At 45.1% G+C, this 17,088-nt stretch overlaps 1 protein-coding gene and 1 pseudogene across 2 annotated transcripts in view; both read right to left on the reverse strand.

Moving 5' to 3' along the window:
* Window positions 1-16,835, reverse strand: part of DNMBP (dynamin binding protein) — a 61,230-nt gene extending 44,395 nt beyond the window's left edge. Inside the window, exons 1-3 of one of the 2 annotated variants that reach the window (XM_061636341.1) lie at window positions 16,736-16,835; window positions 15,449-15,498; window positions 12,538-12,598 (exon numbers count right to left, since the gene is read on the reverse strand). In XM_061636341.1, coding sequence (XP_061492325.1) covers window positions 12,538-12,582 — 45 coding nt within the window. In that variant the 5' untranslated portion in view covers window positions 12,583-12,598; window positions 15,449-15,498; window positions 16,736-16,835. The remainder of the gene's footprint in view (window positions 1-12,537; window positions 12,599-15,448; window positions 15,499-16,735) is intronic. The other variant, XM_061636342.1, reaches the window with a different exon arrangement.
* Window positions 5,142-5,258, reverse strand: LOC133389838 (5S ribosomal RNA; annotated as a pseudogene).
* Window positions 16,836-17,088: the final 253 nt, after the last annotated feature.

Here is a 17,088-nt window from a genome sequence, read left to right on the forward strand (position 1 = left end):
GGATCTATTAGATTCCAGAACTTAGGCCTGCCTTTGCAGCAGATGCATAATGCATCTGGCAATTTGATACCCCCAAACACAGTCGACAGAATGCCAGCCATAAAAAGCTCCATACCTATCCTAGCACTTTGCAGCTGGCCAGAGGAAACTAAATGTAATCAGAGGTTCAAACAGAAATAACTGTTCTGTTACTGTTAATAAATTAACAATTTAGTCATGTCAGAATCCTTTGTGCAAGGGAGTCTCAGTGGAGTTTCATCAGTTGCCTACCACCCTGCCAGTGTTAAAATAGCCCTAAAGGTAAAAACTACATTCATTGCTCTGACCATGTTTGCCTCTGACCATGGTGGTCTTTGTTTTTGGCCCCACCAGCCACTAATGCTGGCTCCTGGATGGCTGCCCAGAAGGGAATGTGGTACTCAAACCGAAAAGGGTTTCCCACCCCTACTTTTAAGGACTACCTGGGTGTGCTTGGGAAGAGAAACTGATAGTTACATTGTAAAAAGGGTGTAAGCATTCATAAGTGTATGTCAGCTGCAGGTAATCCACTGGTTGAGAATATTTATGTATTTATATTTATTTACTTAAAATGTTTTTATTCCACCCTTCACTCAAAAGGGAGATTTATGACACATATACACCAGTGCATTAAATCAATTATAATCCAACAAATTCCATAAAATACAGTAAAAACCACAGTACATTGCCATTGGAATCATTGACTAGCAAAGGCTAATAAGACACCACTATCCTTCCAATTATAGGCTGGGAACTTCATCCTCCCAGTCACCATCTTAACCAATACAGATGTAGCAAAGTTGGCTGTTAAAAAGAAAGAATAAGAAGGCAAAAATATTCTATATCCCACCTGGTCGGGCAGGTTTTGGCCAGCAGCTGGACAGAAAGGAAGGAAGTGATACCTCAACTGTATCAACACACAGAAGGAAAAAAAGGAGAAGTGCCCACTTGCAAAATGTGATGAGTGTTTCAGATTCTGATGCAAACTGCTGTTAATTATAGCAAGTCTAGGAAATAGCACAAGTTAAATTATATAATATACCTCTATCATATCACTGCCAATTATGAAGTCCATAACAGTCCTGAATCCAGCAAAATAGCAATGCATATCCTTTAATATCTGGTCTAAAACCAGAGTCAATAACATGATGCTGTTGCTCTGCAGAAGGAAAAGGAGCAAACTAAAAAATTAAGTCCAATGTATATATAATAATCTCTGCAAACTACATGCTCTTATATCTCCCACATCCCCTGGTAAAGTCAGTATTTTCCATTTGGCAAGATATAAGTTGCCAAGTTCTCAAATATCATGCTCGTAAGTCCCTCAATTTAATGTCCTGAAGTTCCGAACAATTGAAATTGTGCAATGGTCAGTCATTCCATTTCACTAATCCTTGTTCATGAGCATCTAGAAATGAGAAACACTAAAAACTTTCATAAAGTAGCATGATAATCTTTAATTATTCACTATACGGCAGGAACAAAAGGCATTCCTTGCCCATGTCTCTTAATGCGGGAACATGTTATATGCTAAACAATCTCAGCCCAATTTGCACTGAGAGAAGATTAAGCACAAACAAAGCCATAGGTTATTCTCTTGACCAACCAGAAGATTTAATTGGCCAAACGTTTTTGTATTAACATGCTACAATGTAGTTAAGCCAATGACAGAAGGATGATAAAATTGTAGGGCACAAATTAAGACAATCCATCATATACATCCATCAATATCACAAGGTGCAATCCAGGCCAGAACATGAGCCCCTGGCAGACTTGGACAAACACCCAACAAAAGCATCTGACAGGCTTTAAAACAGGACAGAATACTAGATCTGGAATTGTTATAGCAGAGGAGTGGTATATGGCTCCACTGAGAAGCAAACCACAATAAATAGATATATCTATACACATATGGAAGGGCATAGCTCAGTGGTGCACACATGTTCTGCGTGTAAAAGTCCCAGATTCAGTCCCTGGCATTTCCAAGTTGGGCTAGACACCTATCGGAAACCCTGGACAATTGGTGTCTCTCAGGGAAGGCCAGGGGTTCCCAAACTGTGCTTTGTGGACCAAGCTTCATTCAGGTGGCCTGTGGCATGTCTGTGGATTTGTGGTTGAAGATAGAAGATGGCACATCCATTACAATATATAAGAAATAAAAGAATAAACAAAAATACAATTAAAAACCGGACAGCATCTCACACAGCACATTACAGTTGCTACAGCAGGCAGAAAAATCATAAAGTGGTCTGCCAAGACCCTCAACAAATTGCAAGTAGTCCATGGGGAAAAATGTTTGGGAACCACAAGTGTAGGCGAGCTACATGGAGCTTTCAGAATAACCCATTTCCACTGAGGAAGGTCTCTTCCACTACTGTGAACTGACAAGTGTTCTATTCCCTTCCTCAAGACAGCATTTCTTGTGACTGTTAAAAAATGGGCAGGGGGGGAGATCAATTGGGGAAGAGAACTGGATTTGGGGGGGTTCCCAGGCCCAAATGAGACATATGTTAGGTTGCTTCCCCAGCACTGTAGGGGTTCTGATCCATAATAACACCAACTACTATTGTCCAATAGCCATTAGCCTCAGATGCACCCAAATCCATAATACAGCCAGGTAAAGAAGACATAGCCTCTGGTTTGCCATTTTCATACCAGCTAACCATTCCAGGCCCTGGTGGAGCTCCTGGTAAAAACAGTTCAGTCAGCTGGACAAGACATGTGGGCGTTAATGAGGAATGAATGTCCTGAAATTGGAGGAGGAGGAGTACTGCTAAGATAATGCCAGGGCATTCCTCTAGTTACTATAGGCTGGGGGGACAGAACACGTTAAAGAGTAACAAACAACAATAACACTCTGCATTACCCACTGCGCAGTTGTATATATAGTTGGGGAAATAATAAAGAGAATGTGTGTATACAACAAACGTAACTTTTCCATTGTTGCCACAAACTAGTCTCCAGTTCTGGATTTTTTTGCGGGGGGAGGGGAGGATAAGCATGCTGGAATCTGGGATTCTTTTCCACTTGCAGGATTATTTTGAAGCACTGAGCTCCAAGGAAACATCCATCTCCCCCACATTTGGTGGGCTGATTCAAAACGGCTTGCTTATTCCACAATGGGACGTCAGCGGCTTGTTGTCTTCTCAGGAACATCTGCTTTCCAATCCTTGCTCTAAGCTGATGTCTGGAGGGAGGAAACAATCTCCCAGCTCCATCCGGACTGGATCACTAGAGAACCCAGCCTTCTGTCCCAAACAGCAAACTGTTCCCAGATTCCATGCCTCGAGCCTCCTCCCCTTAGCTAGCCATATCCCTGCCAAGTGTAACAGCTCTGCACACTACAGCAGGAGGCACTGATCCAAGGGAAAGCGTTTTTACCGACCCACAGGCCTGGGGTCAGGGATGAGTCACCACCTTTGCTGGCTTGCCAGCACCACTCCCCTCTTACCTCTCGGGGAGATCTACAACTGAACAGAGATAACAGATGTAACTGGATCCAGACATCCATCTAACACAGCAGTACATGGAGGCCTGCTAGGTAGCTAGAGACCTCTGGTCTCCTTGCAAGCCCCCATGTAGCAAGACTCCACTGTCCCCAGTTCTCTCAGTGTCCAATGTGGTATATTATCACTCTTTTTTATTGCTTCTGGAGGAGGAATACCAGCCACATGCTGCAGCATGCAAAGAAAGGTAGTCAGCACAGTATATCTGCAGTACAGGAGAACCAAGCCCATAGCCTGAGCAGCCAAGTTAAACAAACGCTATGGGAAATAAACTAGCTATAACAAGGGCTGAAGAAGTAACATGAGGCTGCAAAAATTGTGTTTAGCACTACGTGTTGGGGATCCTAGCACAAGTCAGCCCTACCATTAGGCAAGGTGAGGCAGCTATTTTAGGTGGCTGGATTTATATGTGGGGGGGGGAGAAGGGAATATTAGCACCCCCTAATTGTTTCTCCTGAACTCCCCAGCTATTTCCCTCTGTTGGAGAGCAGTGCTGTATGTGCCACACAGTGCTGTATATGCCACACGGCACTAGTAGACACAGGTAAGATTCAACTGCCAGTCTGATTGGCTTCTGTCTATGGAACAGAGGGGGTGCCAACTTGTCCTCCACCTCAGGTGGCAAAATGTCTTAAGCCAGGTCTGGTCAGCAAGGTAGCACCTATGTTCTTATGTACAATGCTGTGTTGATGTGCCCAACTCTGCCTCTGGCTTACTGTGGATGTTTACTTGGTCTACATCCACATGAGAGGGAAGAAGGAAAAACTATTTTTCTGTTGTTTGTATAAGTTAATAATTTTTAGGAAAGGACCACAACATAGTGCTGAAACACAAAACAGGGTGTGCACAAGGGCCTAGGCTCAACTTTTATGGTTCCTTCACACTTTGCATGGCTTCAGGAGGGTGGTGACCAGATAGGTGGCTAGAGGCCTCTAATCGCCTAGCAAGCCCCCATGCCCCTTCAGACCATACCCTGGAATACTGTGGGTGCCTCACTGTTTGTTGTGGGAAGTAAATAGAGCAGGGATGGCTGGTCCCCAAGCCATTTTTTCTGATCCCCTCCCAAGACTTCATCAATTTGGCAGTATGGGGGGAAAGAAAAAAAAAAAGAAAATGTAGACACAGCGCTGGGGTGTGTTCTACTGGAGATTCAAATTGCCCCATTCCCAGTCACCAGATTCATTGTTTGATGACCAGGGAGGGGCAAGAACTCCTCTTCCTGTGTACAAATCAGCCAAAGTGGGGGAGCTGTATGCCTGTGTGAATCTGCCTCTGTGTAACCACATTCACATCAAAACAGGGAGGGGTTAGGAGACTCCTATCCCCCTCACAGAGCTACAGTTCCCAGAGTTCTCTGGGAAGAGGCACTGACTGTTAACCTACTCTGAGAATTATAGCTGTGAGGAGAATAGGGGTCTCCTAAAAACTCCCAGCACCCTTCACAAACTACACTTCCCAGGATTCTTTGGGAGAAGTCAAGACTGTTTACAGTGGAATTGTTGTTATATGCCTTCAAGTCAATTACGACTTATGGCAACTCTATGAATCTTTTGGATATATTCATAGAGTTTTCATAGTAAGAGGTATTCAGAGGTGGTTTACCATTGCCTTCCTCTAAGCCTACAGCACCTGGTATTACCAGGTGGTCTCCCATCCAAGTACTAACCAGTCCTGACCCTGCTTAGCTTCTGAGATCAGACGAGATCGGGTGTATTCAGGGTAGTTATAGTGGAATAAATATATAGTGTAAATGCAGCCTGTGTCTTGTGTTTGTGTGCATGTGAGAGTGTGGGGTGAGCACACTCACTTTTGGCCACACCCACAGCTGGCATATGGCCCTCAGAGGGTTGGCAAAAGGTGAATGTTGCCCTCATGCCAAAAAAAGATTAGCCACCCCTAGGGATGGGGGAAATATTTGATACAGTTTGCATTTAAAGGCAAATCTACCAAATTTGCACTTTCCAAAACAATACACAAACTAAAATGTAGCCATCCTCTGGAATTTGCACAATACAGTTTTTTATTTTATTTATTTTATTTCATTTCATTTTTAAACCGCCCATAGCTAGTAGCTCTCTGGGCGGTGTACAAAACAGAGTTAAAATACCATGTCACAATAAAATCCGATTCAAATAACAGGAAAATTTAAAACATTAAGATGAACAATTAACGTTAAACATTAAAACATTAAAATGCCTGGGAGTATAGCCAGGTCTTAACCTGGCGCCTAAAAGAAAATACCGTAGGTGCCAGGCGTATTTCCTCTGGTAAGCTGTTCCACAATTCGGGGGCCACCACAGAAAAGGCCCTAGATCTAGTAGTAATCCTCCGGGCATCTTGATGAGTTGGTACCCAGAGCAGGGCCTTAGATACTGAACGAAGTGGACGGGTAGGTTCATAGCAGGAGAGGCGTTCCACAAGGTACTGCGGTCCCACACCGTGTAAGGCTTTATAGGTCAAAACCAGCACCTTGAATATGGCTTGGAAACAAATAGGGAGCCAGTGCAAACGGGCCAGGACAGGTGTTATATGTGCGGACCGATTGGTCCTTGTCAACAGCCTGGCTACCACGTTTTGCACTAGCTGTAGTTTCCGAACTGTCTTCAAGGGCAGCCCTACGTAGAGCGCATTACAGTAATCCAGTCTAGAGGTTACCAGAGCGTGAACAACTGAGGTGAAATCGTCGCTGTCCAGATAGGGGCGTAGTTGGGCGACTAAGCGAAGATGGTAAAACGCATTCCATGCCACCGAGGCCACTTGAGCCTCCAGTGACAAGGAAGGGTCAAAAAGGACACCCAAACTACGAACCTGTTCCTTCAAGGGGAGTGTAACCCCATCTAGAACAGGTCGAACATCCACCATCTGGGCAGAGAAATAGTTCACCAACAGTGTCTCGGTCTTGTCTGGATTGAGTCTCAGTTTATTAGCTCTCATCCAGTCCATTATCGCGGTCAGGCAACGGTTTAGCACATCGACAGCCTCACCTGAAGAAGGTGAAAAGGAGAAGTAGAGCTGCGTGTCATCAGCATACTGATGGCAGTGCACTCCAAAACTCCTGATGACCGCACCCAGAGGCTGCATGTAGATGTTAAAAAGCATGGGGGACAGAACCGATCCCTGAGGGACTCCACAATGGAAAGTCCAGGGTATTGAGCAATGTTCCCCAAGCACTACCTTCTGGCGACGATCCGCTAAGTAGGAGCAGAGCCACTGCCAAGCAGTGCCCCCAACTCCCAACTCCGCCAGCCTCCCCAGAAGGATACCATGGTCGATGGTATCAAACGCCGCTGAGAGATCAAGGAGAATCAACAGGGTCACACTCCCCCTGTCCCTCTCCCGACAGAGGTCATCATACAGGGTGACCAAGGCTGTTTCAGTGCCAAAACCAGACCTAAAACCGGATTGAAACGGATCCAGATAATCGGTTTCATCCAAAAGCGCCTGGAGCTGGGTGGCAACGACCCGCTCCAAAACCTTGCCCAAAAAAGGGACATTCGCCACCGGTCTATAGTTGTTCAAAACATCTGGGTCCAAAGGAGGTTTCTTTAAAAGAGGTCTCACTACTGCCTCCTTGAGACTGCCAGGGACTACTCCCTCTCTCAAGGAAGCATTTATCACCTCTTGGCCCAGCCGGTGGTTACAGCCCTGCCAGCCTTCACCAGCCAAGATGGGCAAGGGTCCAGAGCAGACGTAGTCGCCTGCACCATTCCAAGTACCTTGTCCACTTCCTCGAGCTGCACCAACTGAAACTCATCCAATAATAAAGGACAAGGCCGCGCTCTGGACACTTCAATGGATTCAACTGTCATAACATCAGAGTCCAAGTCCCGATGGATGCATTCAATCTTATCTTGGAAGTGCTCCGCAAATTCGTTGCAGCGGGCTTCCGATGTTTCCTTAGTATCAGGAGGGCCAGAATGTAAAAGCCCTCGTACCACTTTAAATAGCTCCGCTGGGCAGCAAAGAGATGATCTAATAGTGGCAGAAAAATAAGACTTTTTCGCCGCCCTGACCGCTTTTACGTACAACTTAGTGGAAGCACTTACCAAAGAATGATTACATCCATCAGGAGTTCACCTCCACCTGCACTCTAGCCTCCTTCTCTCTTGCTTCATCACTCTCAGCTCCGGGGTATACCACGGTGCTGCATGAGTTCTGCACCGAAGGGGGCGCGCGGGAGCGATCATGTCAATGGCCCGAGTCATCTCCGTATTCCACAGATCGACCAGGGCCTCGACAGGCGCGCCAGTACTATCAGCCGGAAAAACCCCCAGAGCCCTCTGGAAAACTACAGGATCCATAAGCCTCCGGGAGCGGACCAACTTAATAGGTCCCCCACCTCTGCGGAGGGAAAGGGCTGTTGTGAGTCTAAAACTCAGCAAGCGGTGATCTGTCCATGACAATGGAGTAGATGAAAAATACCCCACCCTCAGATCACCATCTCCGTGACCAGTGGCGAAGATCAAATCAAGAGTATGTCCTGATACATGCGTCCAGCCAAATGCAGAAATGTGTACATTAGGAGAAAGTTGCACTTAAAATGCTGATGAATTTTCATGAGGATTTTTTTTAATCGCAAATTGCTGCAGAAATGTGGACAATTGAAGACTGGAAAAATGAGAAATTGAGACAAACTGAAATGGACAGATTCTTCCATCCCTGTGAAGATGAGGATACATACTGATGACAATGTCACTGTCTTATATATACTTATAGTGAGCTCATTCTCCAAGTCTGGATCTTTACACAACCAAAATGGCAGCACCAGTGCACAAGTGGAAGGTATCAGCAGATTTGGGAGAACCTCAAGAGTTCCAGAAGTATTAGAAAAATAGAAAAAAAGGAGAGGGGAACCCCAAAACAGCCCAATGAGGATGGAGCAGTGGGCACAAAATGCTGGATGAGGGGCAAATGCAATGGAGGATCCTGGAAAAGGGTATGGCTGGCTGGCTAGCTGGCTTGCACTCTGGAAAGGAACACACCACAACGCAACAATTTGTTGCTGGTCCCGCTTGTTCCCTCTAAGTGCTACCTCAAATAGTTTGAGAGCCTATCAGGCTGGAAGTGAAACAGGGCAACCCAAAAATGAGACAGTGGCTTCTCCATATTCAGAGGAGAATTTGAGTGAAAAGAAAATGAAATTTAGCAAGAAAGAAGGGGGGGCACACCTGCTTGACAGGAACCTTGATCTTACACAATGTTGGCAGCAGTTGAGCTTACAAAGAGAGGAAGTACAAAGAAACCAGAAACCAAGCAAACTGTAGCCGTCTTCATGCAATACACACATGAAGAGGTCTCCATGGGTTCAAGGGGCTGCATGGCTGTGCCTCACCTTTGAAACTGCACAACTTTTCCTGGCCCCATCATCCATCCTCTGCATAGGTGAAGCCTCTGCACATATGCTTCTAAATGTGCAGGCTTTCCTGTAAGCTGAAACCCACATCATGCAAGATTGTAACTCCTACAGAAGCCTCAGCACACAGACCTTGCCTATGTAAATGTCCATGGCTAACATGTGGACTTGGGGGGGGGCTGGGGGAAAGTTTGTGACTTTGGGAGTGGGGCCAATGGAATGCAAGGCCAAGAATTGACCTGATGGAGCCCTTGACAGCTTATAGTAGATATCCTTGGAGGGGAGGAATTAGGGTTGGAAGGATGTCTTTCCTACTCCCCAGAGGTGTGCGACCCCTTAAATAGCTATAAAATACTCCATTTTGGAGCTTGCAGCTCAAAGACATCCTTTATATCTTCCCCATTTCTGTAACTTCCAAGCCCTGAAGCACTATAGCTCCTGTTCTAGGCTGCCTGAATTCCTGAACAGGAGCACTGCTCTTAGGTGGTGAGGATGCACAACACTATTGTGTTACAAGTTCACTTGTAAACTCCCGAGCTACTAAATCACCTCTCTTGAAAGCGTCATATGAAGATAAAACAATAGTGTGTAGTGTAGGGGGACCTGTGGGTCCCCTAGACAACAATTCCCAGATGATAACGATGGTTTACAAGGCTCCTAAAATTGGTAAGTGCTGCACAAAAAAAGAAAGAAAACAGGCCTGCCCACAGCCTTACAATCAGATGGATAAAATCTCCCACCGCCACTCATCAAGGTCAATTTGACACAGATAATTTCATTCAGCTCAGGGCTACTTCCCTGATACCTACAAGGTCACACAGTCTATCCATTAACTTACCAAGATTAAAAGTATCAAAAGCTGATAAAAGGTCTCTAGAAGAACTAGTAGCAGAGTCCAGTTCAGGAGGGAAGATCATCTAACAAGGCTACTAAAACAGTCTCAGTTCCAATTTCTGTCTGGACTGAAAAAGATGCAAGGTTGATGCATCATCCAGAAACACCTGAACCTGTATTGCAGTCACCGTCTTATTAGCTTTCCCCAAAAGGAGAGATTACAGAATGGACAGCAATCTGAGAGGTTATCAGACAAAGTGCGATTTTTAGGAATGCTTTGATCACCACCTTCACAGGATGTAGGATCTCCTCTACCTCAATTAACCAACTCTGTAAACTAATCCAGCCTCTCACTGCAGGAATAAATTAGCTGTGAAGGGCATGAATCCGGAGCACAAGCAATTGCCTGCATTTCTCTGAGCATCCTGTCAACATCTGAGAACAAAACAAACTGAAAGTGATCCAAGCAGCAACAACAAGAGGTTGTCAAGGAGACCTCCAGCTTGAACACTTTCACAACTGTGGCTTCCCAGCTGGACCAGAGATGAAACTGCCTCACAAATGTGTCATGGCAAGCTGCAGATTTTTCTCCTTCTGGCTGGCTCATATTTGAGGGAATCTGCTGCCCCTTCATCAGCTGAAAAAGCATCACAGGTCAACACTCCACAAATGCAGGAGTGACGGATAAGAAAGAATTGCTTGCCATAATAATCAACACAACATGAATCAAATGGACTAAACTGAGTCAGCTAATTTCAACATGGTGTTTCAGACATCTGTGTTCTAACCATGATCCCAAATGCTTGAAGATCTCAGATCCCCATCAGAGTGCCTAGGAGCCACTGAACCAATGGCCAAAGTCAACATAAGGCACCTTGTTATATATTCTAGGTGCCCTCCAGATATTGCTAGACTACAACTCCCCATTTTCCATGACCATTGCCTTTACAAACTGGGGCTGATGGGAATTAATAATCCAACAAGTCACTTATCTCAACCTGTCAGCAAGGCCAATAGACCAAATCATAGTACCATCATGTCCAGTCTCTTGTCTTCATTCATGGTCAGATATTTAAGGAGGTGCAGCATAGCACAGCACACAGAATGTACTACCAACAGAGAACTTCTGCAGCTTGCTATGCATTCCAGCCTCAAGCAGTCCGATGTTTAAAAACGCTTCTTTGTAGAGCTACATTTTCTTATCCATCTTGGCTCTGACAATTGTCTCCTATTTTTATTTTGCTTATCTTCCCCAAATTTGTCTAGTCATCTTTTTTTAAACCTGGTTTATAACATTTGCTAAAACATTGCCAGGAAGGAACAATGGCTACACTTACCATATGGCTGAGCCCACCCCACTGACCTAGATAGGACAGTGAGAGACACAGTCCTGAAGAACAGCAAACAGAGATGCCTCCTTCACAGCAGGGAGCCCTAAGCAGTAACAGAGTTTCATGTGGGAGGACATTTTCCCACCCTGGGAAATAACAGCTCAATTTCCTCCTCAATATATCAGTCATAATAATAGGCTCCAAAGCCAAAAACTTGGAACTGCAGGGGGAAGTCTCATTTACAGCTACTATGGCTAGGAAAATCTACCACCAGGCTCAATGTCATAAAATTAATACCAACTGTATTGCTAAGTCAGGCCTGAGATCTTGTATCACTCAAGTGCCAAAACCATAAAACCGAGGGTTTCACAAACACAATGAATCCCGTGTTTCTCATTCCATGGATACTGAGTTCAATACAACTGAACCTAGTTTTCTGAGGTACCAATGACTCAATCTTAAAATAATGTCACAAGAAATTGGGGATGCCCAAGGAGATCCTCAGCAACAGAAAGTTCTTTTGATGCTGGGGGGGGGGGGAGGAGAGGTACAGGTAAGTCTCACGTCACCGTTCTCTGCCATCCCAATTCATCTGCAGAAAGAATGTCCAAATTGTACCATCCAGCCTGGGCAGAACATTGAAGAAAGCCATAAGTTGTTCAGGCATCTTCAAATCCTACCTGATATGACAGCTTCACTGCATCCTTCTAACACTCATGAGGGAGAATATACCAATGGATGAGCACTGCAGTAAGCCTTCAGATTTGGGCTCTCTGAGCTTCACTCTTTCTGTCTTCACTTCTGAGCCTGCAACAGATTGTTTGGCTAGTCCATGACATACATATATTTTGGCTCTATTCCTGACTCACACTGAGAATCGATCTTCATTGGGTATAAAGCCTGCCACTTAGTTTCTGGGTGGGCATTGTTCATAAGCCCAGGCTTTGATGTGCCAATGGTGAAACTGAATATTCCATCACAGGCACAAACTTCCACTACAAACAATCCACAAGCAGACTGAAAGTGGCATGCTGAATTGTACTTTGTGCCCATGACTGAGTGTTCAGAAAAAGATAACCGGTTCCACGCAGGCAAGACTCTATACTAATGAGAAACATCAGCTCAGGCAAAAAATGGGTAGCCCAGAGTCACAATAATTGGCCCTTACACATACCTAGCCCTGTTTAGATCAAGGGCACTATATACTGACTGGTTTGCAGAATGAAACTAAGCATTATGGAGCTGTTATATTTTACTTCTATTGAGAATTGGCATCAGGTTTTTGCAGCTTGCCTAGAGTCAACAAATGTTTCTAGACACAAATACATTCCTTTCCTATCAGTAAGCACCTGCCTTTTAGAAGCCACATCACAGACTGACTCCAGGGTGTTCCCAGGTGACATCAGCAAGTACAACCACAGGAAGCAACTTATTATAGCAAGAGAAGGAACTACCAAGCTCAAGACTGAATAGGCTTTGGCATCCATGCTCTTACCTCTTCACAGTTCTGGGGCAATGTCCTCTCCTGTGTTGACATCATAATGAATAAATTTGCTCTGGGGAGAAAGCTCAATAGTATAGTTAGCTGCTGCAGTATAAAGCAACTGACTATAAATATACATAAGGAGCTAACTAGTTCTCACTCAGGAACACAGACCTGCCCACAGCTTTTGGGCAACAAAATTCAGTGTCAATTTGTTCTTCAATGCTACATTGATCACCCCTGTTCCAGCTCTTTACAGTTTGTTTTGTTTGGGCCTTGTTGTCCCTGTAGCTGTTTTTTGTGTGTCTGCCGCACATACATGCATACATCATCATCATCATCATTATACAACTATTTGTTCCTTATATTACAAAAATGTCTCCAAGCAACTTACCATTATAAAAGCAATTTTAAAATACATCATAAACAATTTTTAAAAACGAGTGTGTCCCCCAGAACCACGACTTGGATTATTTACTTAAAATAAAATAATGCTAAATAGGCACAAATGCAACCATATACTTTAACATACTGCAATGACTTTTACACCGTGTGCAAAAAAAAAGGAGTGTGAAAAGGAAGGGAGAAACCTTGTGAGAGACAGATCAACAGGATCAGGAAATAAGCCTGGTTGCTCAATTCAACCAAGATATTCTTTTTTATTCTTTTTGTGCACTACCTTGGGAGAGCTATGCCCCAAAAGGTGGATTAGAAATCTTTTAAGTAATAAATATAGCCCCTCCCTACCACATAACAAAAGCAGAAAAGCAAGATGGCTGCAGTAAATAAGTAGGCTATCTTATACTTTTAAAAAGGTAAAGGGCTCTAATTATGAAGTGAGTGGTCAGATGATAGCTGGGATGAAGGACACTGTGTGACACTTGTCCAGATAAAGCAAGAAACACTGCAGGAAGGTTATTTTCATATATGGGTGATAACTCCCAGCCTAATCCTGTACATATCTACTCAGAAGTAACCCCCACCAAAGTCTGTTGGACTTACTCTCAGGTAAGTGTGCAAAGCCTTGCAGACAAAGGTAGGTCGCATGATGAAATGGAGTCTGTACAAACCTTTTTGTGACTTTTTCAGATAAAGCCACATAAAAAAGATCTCGTCTGCAAACACCCTTAAAAACATCACTGCTGAAAACATTCAATGGGATGATCTCTGATTATTCTACTTACATTAATAAGTAATGTCACTTTTAGTGCTGAAAGGTGAATGCCTATTTTAGGGCATCTCGGCAAAAGTGCCGTCACCAAGACACAGGAGACAGTAGTATTGCTATGCTTCGTGCTGGTGCACCCCACCCCTGTAGACTTAACAGCTGCTCTTGACAGCCAGTCCATATGGCAAAAATGCCCCCAAGCTCTTATGAGACAGTCTAAGCCAAGTAAAGCCAACACCAGCTAAAGCTGCATGCAAACGCAGAGGCAAGTGTTTTAATGTGGATGCAAGTGACACCATTCAAATGTCACAAGCTTTTCTCTGTGAGAGGAAACTTGCTCTCAGGAACACACTCAGCAGGTCTTTGTGGTGAGGCCTAAACCACTTTGCAACCCTAAGAAGTATTCCTTCCGGCCCACCTCACACTCCCTAACCTAGAATTCACTCTTCCAACATCTGTCATGCTACTATTATACCTGACAGGTCAGATTAGAATATTAGGCCATGGGTTAAGGCTTGAACTACCGCTCCTGTCATCATTTTGCCAACAGGCGCCATATCTGTTGTCTTTTTGGTGCCTATTGAAGATCTTACTCTTTCAACAAGCATTTTAAGTAGATACCTTATCCCAGTCTGCATCTATGTTGGAATTATTTTTAGATTTTTTAAAAACGGTGTTTTAAAGATTTATTCTTGAAAATGGCTTCAAAGGTATTTTGTTTTTAAGATGCTTTTAGTGTGTTTGTTTGCCTCCCTGGGCTCCTTTTGGGAGGAAGGGAGGGATATACATTTAATGAAAATGAAGGAGGAGGAGGAGGAGGAGGAATTGATGTGCAGGAATGGAATAGCAATTGAAACAGGAGTACAAGCAGTGTAAAATGGAAGTCAGTCAGGGTCAGTTCACAGGTTGCCCAATTCCTATATAGAAGTTGCATGTAATAGTATGTAATGATTCTACACACATCCACAGGCTCGACTCCAGCTTTGGGGGAGGGGAATATAGGCCAGCTACTCTTGGCACGCACCCCCAATGCTGCAGCCTCCCCCTCACACATTCATGAGTGAGCCTCAGTGCTGCTCCTATGCCCACAAGTGAGCACTACAGGGAGGGGGGGTTCCAGCCTCCCACCTTTGGTTGCTAAGTGATTGGGATTACCCAGTGGTGGTCCTGTACTGGGTAGCTGCCCCCATCAGGTAACCCCATAAGTAAGTGTGAGGGAAGCTGGTGGCTGCAGGAACACCACCACTGGGAAGCCCAAGTGGTGGCCTGCACATGGCATGGGCCAGGAAAGGCATAAGCCCCAGTAAGACCTCTTCTGGCGCATGAGCCCTGGCAAATGACACAGTGTGCCAGGTACTGATGCCAGGCCTGCACACTGTTGTGTACATATAGCAATTTCCATATGAGTAGGATCACAGCACATTACACTTCTGCACATGAGGACCACATACTTTCCATGCAAGAATTTGATACATTATAAAGCCATTTCTGGTGCAGAAAGACATACATCTAAGTCATGTCTTTCCATGCTATCTTCAAGATGTAGTTAGCAGACCTTTTTACTAATAAATATTCACTAGGATTTGCTGTCGTATGATGCACAAACCATGAGTGCTGGACTGTGACCTGGAAAACATGAATTCAGACCTGAACTTCATGATGGTCTCAAGAGACATCACATTGCCTTAGAAGGCAAATTGCCTGGAATATGGAGGGAGTGAAAGCACAAGGACTCAAGGGACTTCAAACACTTACCTGTTACAGGGAAGTTCTGAAGAGTGAGAAGAATCCAAACGAAGGTTGCACTGTTATGTCAAGAAGAAACAGAATGTTTTTATTTACTGAAATGTGTTGGTTACCCCAACCCAAAGATTCAGGGCAGATAATAAATTAGATAAACAAACAAAGAGATATGCACAACAGCAGGTTAAAATCAGACAAGAGCTTTAGAAATGGCAGTAATTCTTTAAACATTTTTCCTCTTGCCACTGCAGCTCAATTTTTAGAGAAAAACTTTACTATTTCTTTTTTTAAAAAACCCACAAACACACACACACACACACACACACACCATGCACAGAACTCTTTGACCTTGTTCATAAAAGCAGTTATTTTGGACTAACTTAGCCGTTATCTGAAACCTATCCGCTGCAAAAAGCTTGATTAGCATATATCCAAGCAAGCAACCCCTTCCTGGTTCTAACAGATAATCATCTCTCAATATTATTCCATTGACAGAAATATTAGATTCTAACCACAAGATCACCCCCTCCCGCCTCCTCCCCAAAAGAAGGTATGTAGACAATTAAGTCTGGTGTAACTTTTCCACACACAGCGCATCAACTGTGCTGCTGGCTTGGAACTGGTCCTACAAAGCAGGAGAAATGTCAGTTATGGGCCGTCTGTGCTTGGGTGAAAAAAGGACGGCATGAGTATACAGACCGAATCAGCACAGCCATCCCTAGTACTCCTAAATCAACAGATCTATAGGATGCCGCCAGCTGGAAGTGGGGGTAGAAATAGGCTGACCACGTTATTTCTAACAGAAGGGGCCAAAAAAGATAGCTCAGGCGCGCGGACCATCGAGGGAGGGAAATCCAGACCGGACTACCAGGGGTAGGGCCACTCTCTGGAACTAGGGAACTGTGGGAAAAATATGATGCTGATTCGAGCCAGGCAGGCAGGCGGGCGGGCGTGTGTGTCCTATTCGGGAAGAATCCTCTGGAAAACTAGGCTGTACTCCCGAAGCTAACGGGGTGCGATGGGTGGGGAAACGGGGACATGACTGCGGGATCTCCCGTAGCGGATGGGGATACTTGGGTGGCACAGACAGAGGCAACGCAGCTCAACGGGGCTAGGCAAAAAACATGTAGAGCCATGTAGGGGCCCCATCGGAGGAGTTTCCACGCGAGAACCGGAGGCGGGAGCAGGGGATTCTCCGGGACGGGCGGCAACAAAGTTGAAGCTCAGGTGGTGTACAAGGAAGGGAGCGTCCAGATCGGGCCTTTTACCCTGCTCTGATCGCTTCCCTTCAGTCCCTACCTGCTGCGCGGTCCCTCCGGCTACTCCAGCTCCACTAGATCCCACTCTCGCCTCGGCCCCCAGGAGCCGCCGCGGCCCGGAGCTCAGCTCCGCCCCGGCCCGGCCCGAATCACCGCCCTCCGCAGCCTGCTGTGCTCTCAGCGCCCCCTTCCCGTAAGCGAGCGTAAATGGGACCAGAGTTCAGCTGTTGGAGGCGGCAAGCAAGCCTTTTCCCACGGGCAGGGAATCTTCTAGAGGCGAAGAGTTGGCTGAGGTCAGTCAGTGGCGAGGAGGCACTCTGTACATGCTCAAAGGCATATTTTCACGTAAACCCAGCGCTGAGTTTTTCCTTTCCCTGTACTGAAAGCTAATTC

Source organism: Rhineura floridana, chromosome 7 (genome assembly GCF_030035675.1).
Source record: "Rhineura floridana isolate rRhiFlo1 chromosome 7, rRhiFlo1.hap2, whole genome shotgun sequence".
NCBI classification, from domain to species: domain Eukaryota; kingdom Metazoa; phylum Chordata; class Lepidosauria; order Squamata; family Rhineuridae; genus Rhineura; species Rhineura floridana.